Source organism: Sciurus carolinensis, chromosome 15 (assembly GCF_902686445.1).
Source record: "Sciurus carolinensis chromosome 15, mSciCar1.2, whole genome shotgun sequence".
Lineage (NCBI taxonomy): Eukaryota > Metazoa > Chordata > Mammalia > Rodentia > Sciuridae > Sciurus > Sciurus carolinensis.
Window position 1 is genome coordinate 34,400,488 of NC_062227.1, and position 16,487 is coordinate 34,416,974.

At 38.3% G+C, this 16,487-nt stretch overlaps 1 protein-coding gene across 8 annotated transcripts in view; it reads right to left on the bottom strand.

The window, feature by feature from the left end:
• Osbpl1a (oxysterol binding protein like 1A) overlaps positions 1-16,487 on the bottom strand; it is a 215,194-nt gene that overhangs the window by 14,691 nt on the left and 184,016 nt on the right. For all 8 annotated transcript variants that reach the window (XM_047526381.1, XM_047526379.1, XM_047526380.1 and 5 more), the window contains 5 exons: positions 10,688-10,822; positions 8,919-9,016; positions 7,891-8,073; positions 3,664-3,771; positions 2,474-2,563 (listed from right to left, as the gene is read on the bottom strand). In XM_047526381.1, coding sequence (XP_047382337.1) covers positions 2,474-2,563; positions 3,664-3,771; positions 7,891-8,073; positions 8,919-9,016; positions 10,688-10,822 — 614 coding nt within the window. The remainder of the gene's footprint in view (positions 1-2,473; positions 2,564-3,663; positions 3,772-7,890; positions 8,074-8,918; positions 9,017-10,687; positions 10,823-16,487) is intronic.

Below are 16,487 nucleotides of genomic sequence, written 5' to 3' on the forward strand. Positions count from 1 at the left end.
TATCCTTGATGAATATAGATGCAAAGATCCTTAACAAAATATTGGCAAACCGTATCCAAAAACATATTAAGAAAATCGTGCACCATGATCAAGTGGGGTTAATCCCTGGAATGCAAGGATGGTTTAATATCCGTAAATCAATAAATGTAATCCATCATGTCAATAGACTTAAGGATAAGAATCATATGGTTATTTCAATTGACGCAGAAAAAGTGTTCGACAAAAATACAACATCCCTTCATGCTCAAAACACTAGAAAAAATAGGGATAGTAGGAACACACCTGAACATTGTAAAGGCTATTTATGCTAAGCCCATGGCCAACATCATTCTTAATGGAGAAAAACTGAAATCATTCCCTTTAAAAACGGGAACAAGACAGGGATGTCCTCTTTCACCACTTCTATTCAACACTGTCCTCGAAACTCTAGCCAGAGCAATTAGGCACACCAAAGAAATTACAGGGATACGAATAGGAAAAGAGGAACTTAAAGTGTCACTATTTGCGGATGACATGATTCTATATTTCGAGGATCGAAAAACCTCCTCCAGAAAACTTCTAGACCTCATCAATGAATTCAGCAAAATAGCAGGCAATAAAATCAACACGCATAAATCTAAAGCATTTTTATACACAAGCGACGAAATGGCTGAAAGGGAAGTGAGGAAAACAACCCCATTTGCAATAGCCTCAAAAAAAATAAAATACTTGGGAATCAATCTAACCAAAGAGGTAAAAGATCTCTACAATGAAAACCTCAAAACATTGAAGAAAGAAATTGAGGAAGACCTTAGAAGATGGAAAGATCTTCCATGTTCTTGGATAGGCAGAATTAATATTGTCAAAATGGCCATACTACCTAAAGTGCTATACAGATTCAATGCAATTCCAATTAAAATTCCAATGACGTACCTTACAGAAATAGAGCAAGCAATCACAAAATTCATCTGGAAGAATAAGAAACCCAGAATAGCTAAAGCAATCCTTAGCAGGAAGAATGAAACAGGGGGTATCACAATACCAGAACTTCAACTATACTACAAAGCAATAGTAACAAAAACGGTATGGTATTGGCACCAAAATAGACTGGTAGATCAATGGTACAGAATAGACGACATGGACACAAACCCAAATAAATACAATTTTCTCATACTAGACAAAGGTGCCAAAAATATGCAATGGAGAAAAGATAGCCTCTTCAACAAATGGTGCTGGGAAAACTGGAAATCCATATGCAACAGAATGAAACTAAACCCCTATCTCTCACCCTGCACAAAAATCAACTCACAATGGATCAAGGACCTTGAAATCAGACCAGAGACCCTGCATCTTATAGAAGAAAAAGTAGGTCCAAACCTTCAACTTGTTGGCTTAGGATCAGACTTCCTTAACAGGACTCCCATAGCACAAGAAATAAAAGCAAGAATCAATAACTGGGATAGATTCAAACTGAATAGCTTTCTCTCAGCAAAGGAAACTATCAGCAATGCAAAGAGAGAGCCTACAGAGTGGGAGAAAATCTTTGCCACTCATACTTCAGATAGAGCACTAATTTCCAGAATATATAAAGAACTCAAAAAACTCTACACCAAGAATACAAATAACCCAATCAACAAATGGGCTTAAGATATGAACAGATGCTTCACAGAAGAAGATCTACAAGCAATCAACAAACATATGAAAAAATGTTCACCATCTTTAGTAATAAGAGAAATGCAAATCGAAACTACACTAAGATTCCATTCTCACTCCATTAGAATGGCAATTATCAAGAATACAAGCAACAATAGGTGTTGGAGAGGATGTGGGGAAAAAGGTACACTCATACATTGCTGGTGGGGCTGCAAATTAGTGCAGCCACTCTGGAAAGCAGTGTGGAGATTCCTTAGAAAACTTGGAATGGACCCACCATTTGACCCAGCTATCCCACTCCTCGGCCTATACCCAAAGGACTTAAAATCAGCATACTACAGAGATACAGCCACATCAATGTTCATAGCTACTCAATTCACAATAGCCAGACTGTGGAACCAACCTAGATGTCCTTCAACTGATGAATGGATAAAGAAACTGTGGTATATATATATATACAATGGAATATTACTCAGCTATAAAGAATAATGAAATTATGACATTTGCAGGCAAATGGATGAAACTGGAGAATATCATGCTAAGTGAGATAAGCCAATCTCAAAAATCCAAAAGATGAATGATCTCACTGATAAGCAGATGATGACACACAATGGGGGGTCGGAGGGGGGCAAGAATGGAGGAAGGAAGGACTGTATAGAGGGAAAAGAGGGGTGGGAGGGGTGGGGGGAAGGAAAAAATAATGGAATGAATCAAACATCATAACCCTATGTAAATGTATGATTATGCAAATAGTATGCTGTTATTCCATGTACAAATAGAAACAACATGTATCCCATTTGTTTACAATAAAAATAAAAAATAAAAGAAAATGATACTTTACCTTTTGTCTTGAATGTAGCCTTCAACCTTGTGTAATTCCTTTCCAAAAAGGCCACATGGCTTAAAATTCAACACACATTTGTCCCCAGTCCTAGGAAGGAAATATCAAGTTCAGATTACCATTTAACACTACAGAATAGTAAATCTGTAATCTTTCTGGCAGTTAATTGGTGCTTACTGATTTTCTGTATAGGCCAGGCTCCATATAGATATTGAGTAATTCTCCATCAGTACTATACCCATAAAGGAAAGGTTTGTGAGGTTCATCAAGAATAAGCAAACTGCTGGGTGTGGTTGTGCATGCCTGTAATCCCAATGGCTCGGGAGGCTGAGGCAGTAGGATTGTGAGTTCAAAGCCAGCCTCAGCAAAAATGAGGCACTAAGCAACTCGGTGACATTCTGTCTCTAAACATAATACAAAAAGGGCTGAGCATGTGGCTTAGTGGTTCAATGCCCAAGTTCACTAGGTAGGACTCAAACTTTTAAAGTAATTCTTATACTGCTCCCACCTCACCCTATGCCCCCCCATAAAAATAACACAAAATAAACAACGTAAGAATGAACTGAGATTGGAATTAAGGTTCACAGGGGTTGAGGAAGCTCAGAGTTCATTCAGCTTTTCTTAAATCATAAAGATTTTTTTTTTGTACCAGCAAAAAGTACCCAGGGGTGCTTAACCACTAAGTCACATCCCCAGCCCTTTTTATTTTTTAATTTGAGCCAGAGTGTCACTAAATTGCTTAGGGCCTTGCTAAGTTGCTGAGGCTGGCTTTGAACTTGGGACCCTCCTACCTCAGCCTCCCCAGCCACTGGGATTACAGGCATGAGCCACTGCAGCTGGCTTTTAATCAGACACTTTAATGAACACTATTCATTAAATGGATTGGTTCTATGCACTCAAGGGTTACATTGGCCGATTTTGCTTTCGTTTTGAAACAGGTCTCACTATATTGTGTATGTTGCCCAGGATGGCCTCAAACTCACCATTCTCCAGGCTCAGCCTCCCAAGTAGCTGGAACTACTGACCAATATTGCTGCCCTACTGCCTGATTCTTTATTTCAATAGCACTGCTACAGTCTTTTGTCTCCTCCATCCCGCCCTTTTTTTTTTTTTTTTTTTTTTTAAATGAAGTCCACTGGAACTGTTTGGTGGAAGTTGACAACACAGGTGAGTACCCTGATGTGCCTTACTTGTGGTTTGTGATTTCCACATTGCCGTACTGCTCAATCCAGAGTTTACCCACAATGATATTATGCACACAGCAGGTAGGATTTGTCCACGTATATGCTTCATTGTGCCTAAAAAACAAACCGAAACCCACAGAAATAAATGAAAAGTGTCATTTTGCTTAACAGTGTATTTGTTTCAAATGCTTTTACTCAGGATAACAAATTAGGCTCCTTTTTTTTTTTTTTTTGCAGTGCTGGGGATCAAACCCAGGACCTTATGCTTGCAAGGCAAGCACTCTACTGACTGAGCTATCTCCTCAGCCCCTAAATTAGTCTTCTTAAAGGAACTAAGTTTTAAGACTTTAAAAACTATTGATATAACACAGTAACACAGGTATCAACTGTATATGACTATTGTTTTAAAAGAAAACAAAAACATAAGAAAAAATTCTTCCACCAAACTCTAAATAAACTATTTATGGGGTGAGTATTTCTAATCCAAAAATCTGAAATGTAAAATTTTTGAGTGCCAACGTAATGCCCAAAACAAAATGGATTTTGAAGCATTTCAGATTTTGGAATTTCATATTGGGGATATTCTCCTGATCAAATCTACACAAACATTCTGAAATCCAAAAGACTCCAAAAATCCAGAATACTTTGGATCTCAAGCATTTCAGGAAAGGGATACTCAACCTGTATATAATCATTTTATGCACTCAAAAAGCTATTGAAACATATGAAAAGTAAAATTAAATTGGAGGTGGAAAAAAAATGAGTCTATTTGGCAAATTGCAGAAGAGCAGCTGCCAGCACACCAAAAGAAAAAACTCATGGAACTGAATAAACTCCAATTTTATATATCTCTTGTTTTTTAAAAAAAAATTTGTTTTGCATCTTTGTACATGTATCCTTAGGTACTGTGTTTTTAGAATTTATTTTTATGTATGGAAAAATTAATTTTTGTTGGTGTCCTGTTCTGAGTTTAATGCATACAAAGATCTATGTAATCACTACCAACACAATCAGAATGGAGCAACTCCATCACTTCCCCAAAATTTGCTCATGCTTCCCTTATGCAGTCAGACCTTCCTCTATTCCTAATCCCCAAACCTCTAATTCATCCTGAATCCCCAAACATCTTATCTGTTCTGCAAAACAATAGTTTTCTCTTTTTCAGAATGTCTCATAGTAAAATGATATAGTATATAATCTTTTAAGATTAGCTTCTTCAATTTGTAGCATACATTCAGTTATGTTCTTCTATGTATCAGTAATTCATTCTTTTTATTGCTGAGTAGTATTCCTCTGTATGAATGTGCCATCATTTCTTTTACCATCCAACCAATGAATGGCTTTTAAGTGGTTTTCAGGTTTTGGTGATTGTGAATAATGCCACTATACAAGACTGTACAGAGGTTTTGGTGTGGACATACTTTTTCTTTTCTCTAAGGTAGGAGTACTGAATCATGTGGTGACCATATGGTTAACTTTATAAGATATAGCCAAACTGGTCTCGAGAGTGACTCTACCATTTTACATTTCCCACCAACAACATATGAGATTTCTAGTTTGCCCTACATCCTTGTCAGCACTTTGTACTGTCAGTTTATTATTTTGTCTTTAGCCACTCTGATAGTTGTATACTGGTATCTCATTATGGTTTTAATTTGTATTTCTCTAATTAATGTTATTGAGCATCTTTTCCTATGCTAATTTGCTAGCCACATCTAATGGTGAAGCATCTGTTCACATCTTTTGCCCAATTTCATTCTGTGTGATTTCTTATTGTTGAGTTTTCAGAGTTCTTTATACATTTTGGACACAAACCCTTTCTTTCAAATATGATTTGTAAATAATTGTGACTGGTCTATACCTTGTTTTTTCATACTATGAATTGTCTCCTTTACAGAGCAAAAGATTTTAATTGATAAACTTAGTTATTACTTTTATCTTTTACGATCGTGCTTTTGATATTGTATCTATATGATGTCTTTGCCTAATCCAAAGTCCTAAGAGTTTCTATTTTCTTCCCAAAGCACTGTAGTTTTATGTTTTACTTTAGTGCATGATCTACTTTGAGTTTAAAGTGTGAGATATGCTGAGTTTCATTTTTTAACATACAGATGTGCACTTGTCCCCATTCCAACTGTGGAAATGACTACCCTTCTTACTGCATCGGACTTGCACCTTTGTCAAAAATCAACTGACCATATTTCTGTGGGGTCAATTTCTGGACTCTTCTCTGTTCCACTAATGTATGTGGTCAGACTTGTCGCCAATACCAAGAAGTCTGGATTATGAGAGCTTTAAAGTCTTCAAACTGGGTACTGGGAGTCCATCAATCTTGTTTTCCCTTTTCAAAATTGTTTTGGCTGTGCTCTTTGCCTTTCCATATAAAATTAGAATCATCAAGGAATTTTGATCTGGTTGTGCTAATACAGACAGCTTATAGACCAACCAGGGAGAACTGCTACTATAATGAGGTTGCTAAATATACTGAGACACAATACATCTCTCCATCACTCAGGTGTTCTTTAAAGACTTTCTTTAGTATCTTGTAGTTTCCAGTAAGTCTGCATATTTCATTGCCAATGTGCTACTGACTTGTCCTGGTTACTCTATTTCCAATACTATATTTTTCAGTACTAAATTGTCCAGAAATACTTTCATTCTTTGCAAGAATGTCTTTCAATTTCTTCAATTGAGAATGTTCACCTTTACCTCAGGGAGCACAATTATAACAGCTGCTTTAAAAGTTTTTGATGCAAGTTTCAATATCTGGGTCATTCTGGGGTGCCTTTTTTACTGTGAGTTGTTAAGGTTTTTCTGTTTCTTGGTATGCCAAATACTTCTGGATTGTATTCTGGACACTTGGATTTATGAGACTCAGTGTCCTCTTAAACTTCTGGAGAAGACTATTCTGATTTGTTTTAGTAGGCAATTAACATAGTTTCAGGTGACAAGTTCTGTCCCTTTTTCTGTGGTCTTTGATTACAGTGTTAGTTTAATTTTCAAAGTCTTTTGGTGTTATTCAGATTCATTCCTAAGTAGCCACCAGAGCCTGAGGCCACACCAGTGTTCAGAACTTGAGGCCTTTGGTGAGCCATTTCAGGTCATTTCAATGCCTGAGTGTAAGGATGGGCTTAGAAAACCATACGCAGGCTTTCAAGGTTCTTCCTGTCTCAAGCTCCCTCCTCTCTGTGCTTTAACCTCCACTCTTGGATATCAGGGTCCTTTCCTCGGGCTGGCAAGCTAGGGTTTGAGCCTCTATTCTACCTCTACTTCCCACGATGAAGCCTTCTTGGACAAGGAGGCAAGAGAAAAGAAGTAACAAGGATTCTCTTCACTCTTTGGGCCACAGGGACCCCTTCATCCAGTTCCTGTGGCCAAGAAGAACTTCTGCTGAGTTTTCAGAACTGGTGTGGCTGTGGTTGCCACACCCTCTATGGGAAAGCAGATGCATGCCCTACAGCTTATTATGGAACAAGGTTGGGAAATAAAACAGAATTTTTCTGTCTCTATCTACAAGGGATCTTTCTAGGTCCTCTGATTAGAAAGCGTTTCTCTTGAAACTCTGCCTCCGCTGCCCAGTATTGCAGCTCAATGCACTGACAGTAAGCCAGGAGGAAGGGGAGGAATCTCATTGCCATGTTGGTCTCCAGGATTTGATTTCTCTTCCTCATCTGCCTTCTTTATTCTCATTCAGAGTCCTTGATTGTTGCTTGTCTTCAGTTCAGGGTTGCAAGTGGTAATCAGTGGGAGGGAGAGGGCAGAGCGCACTTATTCTGCCTTTACTGGATATTTCTTTGAATTTGAAGCTCATCTTGCAAAAGAATAGAACTCCTAACTTAACTAATAGCTAATAAATGTCACACAATTGTTATTTCATTATTTCTCAAGGCTAATTCAGTTTGAAATGTCTTTAAACGAAACACCGGCAGCATGATACACAGACAGCTTGTGTCATAAGAACCACCATAGAATGATTAACCCCACTGATCTTAGAAAAGACCCAAACACCATAGTCAAACATGGAGGAGTTAAACATTTTACACACACCCAGATTGACTAACGATGGCTAAGGTCATGCTTCATAAATTCCTTTACACAAAGGCAGACAGTTTGCAATTACAAAGATTGTTTCATTTTCTCCAGCCTTTGAACATTGAGGTCAGGTCTGCGTACGTGTGTATGCGTATAAGTAGGTATGTATGAAAAGGGCTGAATGACTTGATCAGAACTTACTCAAGGAGCTCCAACGTGATGGTTCCTTTGGGTTCTGCTTCTACACTCTTCCCCCAGAACTTCAGTTTGGGATAGATTGAGCCATGAAAGATAAAATCATTGTTTAACCCTTCTGCATGAAATGCACTGATTGGTGGGTGATGACTGACCTGTTCGGAAATGAGTCTAAATCCAAGGTCATCTCTTAAAAAAAAGAAAAGAAAAAAGAAAGGCAACAATGTAATTACTCTATCATTAAATGCCTACATTACTGTCATTTCAGTCAAAATGCAATTAAAATATTGAAGAAACATGTTTGACAAAGTAATTATCATCATCCTGATGAAAGAACTTAATATGAGAAATGGTATAACTGTACACATACACCGAAACTACTAAATTTGTTACAATTTTAATGCTATTTACTTGAACATATTAAAATAAAGAACACTCACGTGAATTTGGGTGATTGGTATGAAATGAAAGTATTATGCATTTAAACTTAAAATTTATCAATTTTTTCAAATTAAGGTAGAGAAAAACAGTGTCTCTACTTTCCAACACCTAAGGAATAAATGTAAAAAAACTTGTGCAAAGAAAAAGATTATACAAGAAAACTAAAGTCACATGAATTCCTGTGTTTAAACAAGACACAGACTAGCACAGGCAAATAGAACTGCATTTGAAGACACATTAACTGCCTTTAAGGCAACAATACTATATGAATTGATGCTAATATATTTTATATGATTATATATTTTTAAAAACTTGATCATGCCTTATAACTACATTAGAAAAAAAAAAAGAGAATAATTCCAAGCCATCAGGAACACTAAAATCCTCACAATTACTTTTTATGAAGGTACATTTTATGTCTGTTTCAATATCTTTGAGATACTAAAATAAGTTTCAACATCAGAATTGTTAACTTATTCCAGTCATTCAGAATTATATGGTAGTGCTCAAAATATGTCTCTTTCCTCTTTATTAAAAAGCTGTGTAAATCATGCAAATTCAACATCTGTCTGGAACAGAGTGAAAGACCTCACCGAACTAATTCATAAGTCTCTCCCAGAAGCGGGTTGAAGGGCTTTCCAGTACGTTCCCACTGAGAAGCAACAGCAGACACAGCAAATGCAGCCACACACTGTGGGACAGAGCACCACACAAGTTAAAAATAGTCCAACTTTCTTTCATGCTCTCAGGAACTGAAATTGTGCTGAACACAGTAACTAACAAAATTATTTTGAGGAGTTTAATTACTCTGGATTTTTAACATGGTTCTAGAAATGTAATATGGAAACTTGGATATTCAGAAAATTACTGAGTCTCTTCTTACAGTGTCATTCTCAAATGTGGCTTTTACAACACCCTGAGTGCCACAAATTCTCTTAAGACTTTTCACAATCTTTCAAACCCAGTTGATTTTAATACAGATAATCATTTTTTAAAAGTACAACTTTTCCTCAATATCTGAGGGGTACTGGTTCCAGGAACCTGCTTGGATACCAAAATCTGCGGATGCTCATGTCTTTAAATGGTACGGTATTTACATATCACCTATACACATCCTCCCATGTACATTAAATCACCGCTAGATGACATAATACCCCAAACAATGTAGATAGCTGTTGTACTGTATTGTTTATGAAATAATGACAATGAAATAATGTACATAATAATGACATTATTATGAAATAATGACATTGAAATAATGTACATATTCAGGTTTTTTCTTCAAATACTTTGGATCTGAGGTTGACTGAATCTGTGGAGGCAGAACCCATGAATTTGGATGACTGACTGTACAACACTTTTAGAAATGAGGAAAAAGAGATGTAAAATAAACATTGCCAAAGGTAATGAGGTTAGGAAATACTGATTTATATAAAGGAAAGAACAGAAAGATTCAGTTCAGAATGCCATGGCTTTGCTTGAAGAAGATGTCTACTGTATTTTGCCTATATCACTTATCCACCCACATGTATCACATAAAAATCTTCTATTTGAAAGAAAACTTGAATGTTCAAGTCTTGGGATAGCAATATAGCTCAGTGATGGAGCACTTGCCTAGCATGCAAGAGGCCTTGAGCTCCATCCCCAGCGCAAGAGGGGAAAAAAAGGTTCGATTCCTTGCTGTCCTTTGTATATACACACAGGCATAAACACATAAATATATGGCCCATGTGTGTGTTCACTCCCTCTTAGAAACTCCTTAAGAAAGCATGAAAGAAAAATAATGTTGGGTTTTTGTCCCCCTAACACAATGCTACTTTCTAGTTGGGTGTGGTAATGAATGCTTGTAATCCCCAGTGGCTCAGGAGGCTGAGGTAGGAGGATTGCAAGTTCAAAGCTAGCCTCAACAACTTAGCAAGGCCCTAAGCAGCTTAGAGAGACCCTGTCTCTAAATTAAAAAAATATAAAAAAGGGCTGGGGATGTGGTTCAGTGGTTAAGCATCCATAGGTTCAATCCCTGGTACCGTCCTGCCACCTCCCACTCCCAAAACAAAACAAAACAAAACAAAACAAAAATGCTACTTTCCAAAATGAAGACCCAGAAACAGCTTCCAATATCCAGGTATGGTTGTGACCATCTTCTGCTTCTCTTGAAATTCCCACTGGTCTTTCACTATGGTAGAACTCACCAGAGGACAGGAAGTGGGGAAAGGACACAAAGGACTCTCCAAATATAGTGGGTAAGCTTTGAGAACATTTCCCAAGTGGGGAGATGTGTGTGTGTGTGTGTGGTGTATGTGGTAGAGGATTAGGGAAAAGAGGGGGGAGAAGATTTAAGTCTTTTCTAGTGCTTGACACACACCTGCATCCTTTCCACAGGATCAGAAAATGAACTGGCCTTGTGGATGAGGTAAGTATGCTCCATATACTCAGTAAGTCGTTGTAGGAAACTCAAAGGTTCATTAAATATAACTGGCATCGTGATCTTGGATAGTTCCTGTTTAATGAGAAAAGTAAAACCATTATGTACAATAGGTACAGCGAACTTACCTGCTGAAGTCTTTACATAACATTTTCCTGTAAAGGAAAAGAAAAGCCCAACCCACAAAATTTAACTAATGTCAGTTCAATTTCACACATCCTTCCAGGATACCTTACGACACAAAGTATACTGAACAGCGTAAGGAAATACAAACACGACCCAAACACTCTCCTTGGACTGGGCACAGTGTGCACAACTATAGTCCCAGCAATTTACTCGGCCAAGGCAGGAGGATTCAAGTTTGAGGCTAGCTTCAGCAACTGAGAGACCCTGCCTCAAGATTAAAAAATACAAAAGGCTGGGGATGTAGTTCAGTGGTGGAGCACCCGTTTCAACCTCCAGTTTCAACCTCCAAATAAGAATAACCAATCCTCCTTGTTTCATGGAGCACACTACCTAGTGATGAACATGAGCCGATGACTATGAGGAGCCTGCCTTAGACCAGAACTGCGTGATGTGACAAGGACACAAAAAGCAAAATTCTTCACAAAGATGGTAATTAATCAGGGGGCTACGACGCTGAGGTCATTCCAGTGCCTTGGCTTCCTACACAGGCAAACTGAAACCCAACTCGATGTAAACCTAGGATTTAACGAATCTGAAACTGCCACACTCACCTCCAGTTAGCAATGCTGCATTTTAGCCAATCTAATCTATTTTCTTTGTCTCGTTCCCTCAGAGAACACCTTGTAAAACTTCTCCTTCCCACTCCCTTGGTGGAGTGCTGAACCACTTGAAACCCAGGGTACCTGAGTCGTGCAATACTGTCTGCTCAAATAAACTCATTAAAATTTCAATGTGCCTAAGTTTATCTTTTCACTGTGGGCTGTGAAAAGATAGGCCACATAGGCCATTTTTGTGGGTAGTTTTCTGAAGGAAACTTGAGACATTTTGGCAAATAATATTGGGCTTTTCTGAGCACAGCACTCTAGTATAATTGTGGAATAGGGTCCTACAAGGTTATCTACATTTTAAGAATAGTTTTCAATTCTGTCTGCCCTTTTAATGATTGGGCAGCAGCTAAACTGCTCTATCTTCCAACTCTATCGTTCAAGGCCACATCATGAAGGCCTTTAAAAAATTCATTAAGTAAGAAACTTCTCTTGGTAGTCTCCGGAATATTTTGATAATCTTCCTAAACTTCTCCCTACCATTATTTACCCTTCCCTTGGGAATCAGTTCTCTCAGGAAGCCTGTTGGCCAAGTTCACTTGGTCAAGAAAACAGTCCCGAGGTGCAATCCAGGCTGAACGCCACCTGACTCAGCTGTGACTCCCCCATTCACATGTCCACATTCTTAACAACCTACACAAAATAATGTGATCACCATCAAACTGTAACCAACTACAAAGAAAATAAGCTCATTTGTTACCATAAGATATTGTAGAAAACAGACAACCTAATTAAAAGTAATGGTAGATTTACTGCTGCCTCACTAGTGAGGGAGAACAGGAATCTATAAGGAGAAAGAGAAGAAGGTTCAACTATATGTACCCTAAGATCTCATTAAACCCAGATTTGCTGTCGGGGACAAGTCAAGAAAGCTGGGATCACCGGGGCTTGTCTTGAGATGACATAGATTCTTTCTCTTCTACTTAAAAAATACCTATATTGGTCTCCCTCCCTCCCATTTTAAAAAAATGAACATAGAGGAATATATAACTTGTAACATAAAACTTGATAATATGCTGGGGTTGTGGCTCAGTGGTAGAGTGCTTGCCTGGCAAGTATGAGGCACTGGGTTTGATCCTCAGCACCACATAAGTAAATAAAAAAGGTATTGTGTCCATCTGCAACTAAAACAAAATAATAATATGAAAGTAAAAACATAAAAATGCCTCTTCATTTCCCTTTCCCATTCCTCTATCCAGAGGTACAGCACCAGCAACAGTTTTAGATGGCTATGTATTTATATACATTTGCATATGCATTTATGAGGGGGCAGAAGAGGAGGGAAGAGAGAGAGCTTTGTTTATTAAAGCATGGCATCAGCTCTATGTAGTGACCCATCACACTGCTTGGAGGGGTGTCTTATGCACATGGAAGGAATGCACATTGTGCCTATCAAGTTCTTGGTTAACTGATGGATGGTGCAATGTTAAGACCATCAAACCAAATTAGTTCCACTGCTACCTTCATTTATGGACTGTGTGATTTTGACCAGGTTCAACTCTGTGTCATTTTTTTCATCAATAAAATGGTACCATTATGATAGCATCTTCCAGAAAGCATCACTGTAAGACTAATGTTTACAAAGCACTTAGACCACTTCTGGGCACATTAGTAAATGCTGTGTTTGTTAGATTTAAGACAAAGTCTGTATATGGATATACCATGAATTATTTATACATTTCTCAAAACATAGGTAGATATGGCTTTAAAGCAGATTTCTCTAAGTGGAATTTCTAGGTCAAAGCATGCTCACTTAGATTTTTTAAATAGTACCAAGCTGGATGTGTTCCATATAAGCTTTGCCACTCCCATGTGTGTGTGTGTGTGTGTGTGTGTGTGTGTGTGTGTATGTGTATCTGTGTGTGTAAAATACAAGGGATTGAACTCAAGGTCTCACAAAATGCCAGGCAAGTACTCTAAAATGGTGCTACATTATTAGCCCAAAGTCAGAATTTCCTTTAATATAAAAGACGGATATTAAAAGAGGTATACAACTTTCAATCTGTTCAGTCATGTTCATTCTCATTAAACAAATATTTAATTAAACACCTACTACTTGCCAGGCACTGGTTATAAGCCCCATCACAGCCACTCCTGACCTGGAATGCCTTTCTCTCTTCCCTTAATTCCTCTATAGCCCAGACAGATTTCCAGGCCCAGTTCAAGTCTTTCTTCCTCAAGTACTCATTGACTTCCTACTCCTTCCACCTTCTTGAGTAACAGAATCTATTGCTCACAACTAGACTTTAATCATATATTACACTATATTACTTAGTGTTACATCATGGGTACTATCCAGTTTATCTAGTTAACCATAGAGCGATACAATTCCAGCCAAAAGGGGTAGTATCTTATGCCCTGCCTACAGCTTCATCACCTTAAAGAGACAGGGTATGCTGTTAGTGCGCCTGGTCCAGATACAGATTTATATTCCCATTGCCCACAATATCTATTTCTTTCAGGCAGTTACCACATAGCTTGGTGCCTCCCCTGTTGCCTTTGTTGGACTACAAGCTCCTTGAAGACAAAAGAGTCTGTTTATTGATGCACAATTTTTAACATGGTGAAATTCTAATTTAAGAAGTAGGTTACTTCTAGGATGCTATTCAGCACTAACCAGAAATGAGCTATCAAGCCATAAAAGATCTTGAAAAAACTTAAATGCATGTTATGAAGTAAAGGAAGCCCAACCTGAAAAGGCTACACACCCCATGGTTCCAGCTATATGACATTGTGGAAAAGGCAAAACTGAAGACAGTGAAAAGATCAGTGGTTACCAGGGATGGAGGAATGAGCAGGTGGAGCCCAGAGGACTTTTCAGGCAGCAAAAATGCTATATTATATTACAATATTGGACGCAAGTCATTACATGAACATACACCACCAAGAGTGAATCTTAAAACTATGATTTTAGCCAGGCACAGCTGCGCATGCCGATAATCCTAGCAACTCAGAGGTTGACACAGGAGGACTGCAAGTTCAAGATCAGCCTCAGAAACTTAGCAAGACCCTGTTCTCAAAATAAAAAATAGAAAGACAATAAACGTGGGTTCAGTGGGTTCAATCCCCAGTACAAAAAAAATTTTTTTGAGCAATACTACTTGAGGAAATTATCTAATTCTGCTATAGTATATATCATCATACAGTCACTGTCATATAATAAGAGTATACGATCCCAAAAAAGTACAAAATAAAAGCATTTTAGACTGTTTTTGTCAATTACTTACACTTTAAAATTTGTTGTGATTTTAGTTTTCATTCTAAACAAACTTCCAAACCTGGAAGATATAGGCTACAATGAATATGTTCAAAAGTAACACGTTCTAGTTTTGATAAATACATGTTTACAGACACAGAAACACACACCAGAAGACTGTAGCACTAAAACATTAACAATGGGTTTCTCCAGGGTTTGGCAGTATAGGGAATCTTTATCTCCTTTATGCTATTCTGTATTTTCTAAATCCTCTAAAATTAATAGGGTAAAGCAAGAGATGTTACTTTAAAACCTAACCATTTCAGAACAAAAAAGGAACAGGATCAAGAAGACAACAATTTCAATCCCTAGAAGCTGGTCCACCCTGCAACATATGCATGTATGTTTGTGCTGATCACAGCCACAGACAAGGGAAGAGCCACAGGGGAGCGGTGCGGTGGGAAAAAGGGAGCAGCAAAATACACTCAGGTTAGTCTGATCCTAAGTTGCAAAGATAGAAAAGCAATGTGGTTGACAGAGGGGCTCTGAACAGAAAGCAGAATGGTGGCCGTCAGGGGCTGGGAAGGGGACAGGGCATTGGTGTTAATGGTTACGGTTTTAGTTTTAGTTTTGTTGATTTTATTTCCGTGGGTGAGTGACAGTTATGGTAACACAGTAATGTAACTGCACTTAATGCCACTTAAGATGGTAGATTTTATGTTACATCTATTTTATTATAATTGAAAAACAGTGGGAAAAAATGGGTTCTGAGATCAAACTCCCCACATTCAAATCCTAGTTCTATTACCTACTTGCTTGTGTGGCCAAGTCCAAGACCCTAGTCTCTCCCCAAAGTGGGGATAAATTCATTACATACCTCCTAGGGCTCATAAAGATTAGATAAACTCATATAAAATACTAGAGAGTGGCAGGCATATGTGAAGTAAGCAATAAATGCTAGCTGTTTTCATTAGCTAGCATACACGATCCCCGTGACCTCAGGGTTGCATGGAGCAGGGAGGTGTCAAAGGCTGAGATGCTTTGCCTCATCCCTGGGCCAAAAGAGCTATTGGGAAGCTACTCAAGACAGCAGCATGCTTATGAGTTCTGAGCCTACAAGGGGAGAAGGTGAGGTAAAGTGTGAATGCTCCTCACGTCAGCCAGGAGGGATCTACACCCCAGGACAGCAGGTGTGGGTGACTAGATTCTGGTGGCAGCTGTCCCTTGACCAGAATATGATAGCAACTACATCATTTCCAGCTCAGCTCTTCCTGTGTTCTGCATTTCACTTTGTTGAGAACAACAGATATATCTTAAAAGAATTTAAAGAATTTATTTATTGAAGGAATAAAGAGTAACTTTACCTCTAAGTTTATTTCTGGACTTTTTTTTTTTTTTTCCTGAGAAACACTAAGAACTAGAAAATACTCACTGAGGAAATAAGAGATGCACTGGGGGTGCTTTAAGTACTTAAGCCCTTCCTGGCTATGGTGGAGTTGCTTCCATCAGAAGGGTTTGCTTGGTTTTCTCAGGAATCCTGACCTAGGGACTTATCTTGCAACTCAGAAGCAATGCTGCATTTGTTGCCATTTCTTCACCTATATCTTCATGGGAAAACAAAAACCACAGAATGGAACAGGAAAGGTCTAGTAGCCACTGGCTGCTCAACACTGGCTGTCCGGGCCTTACATGAGTTACAAGTAAATGCTTGCTGGTGGGAGGAGATCAGTGCAGAGCACCTGTCCTAGCATGT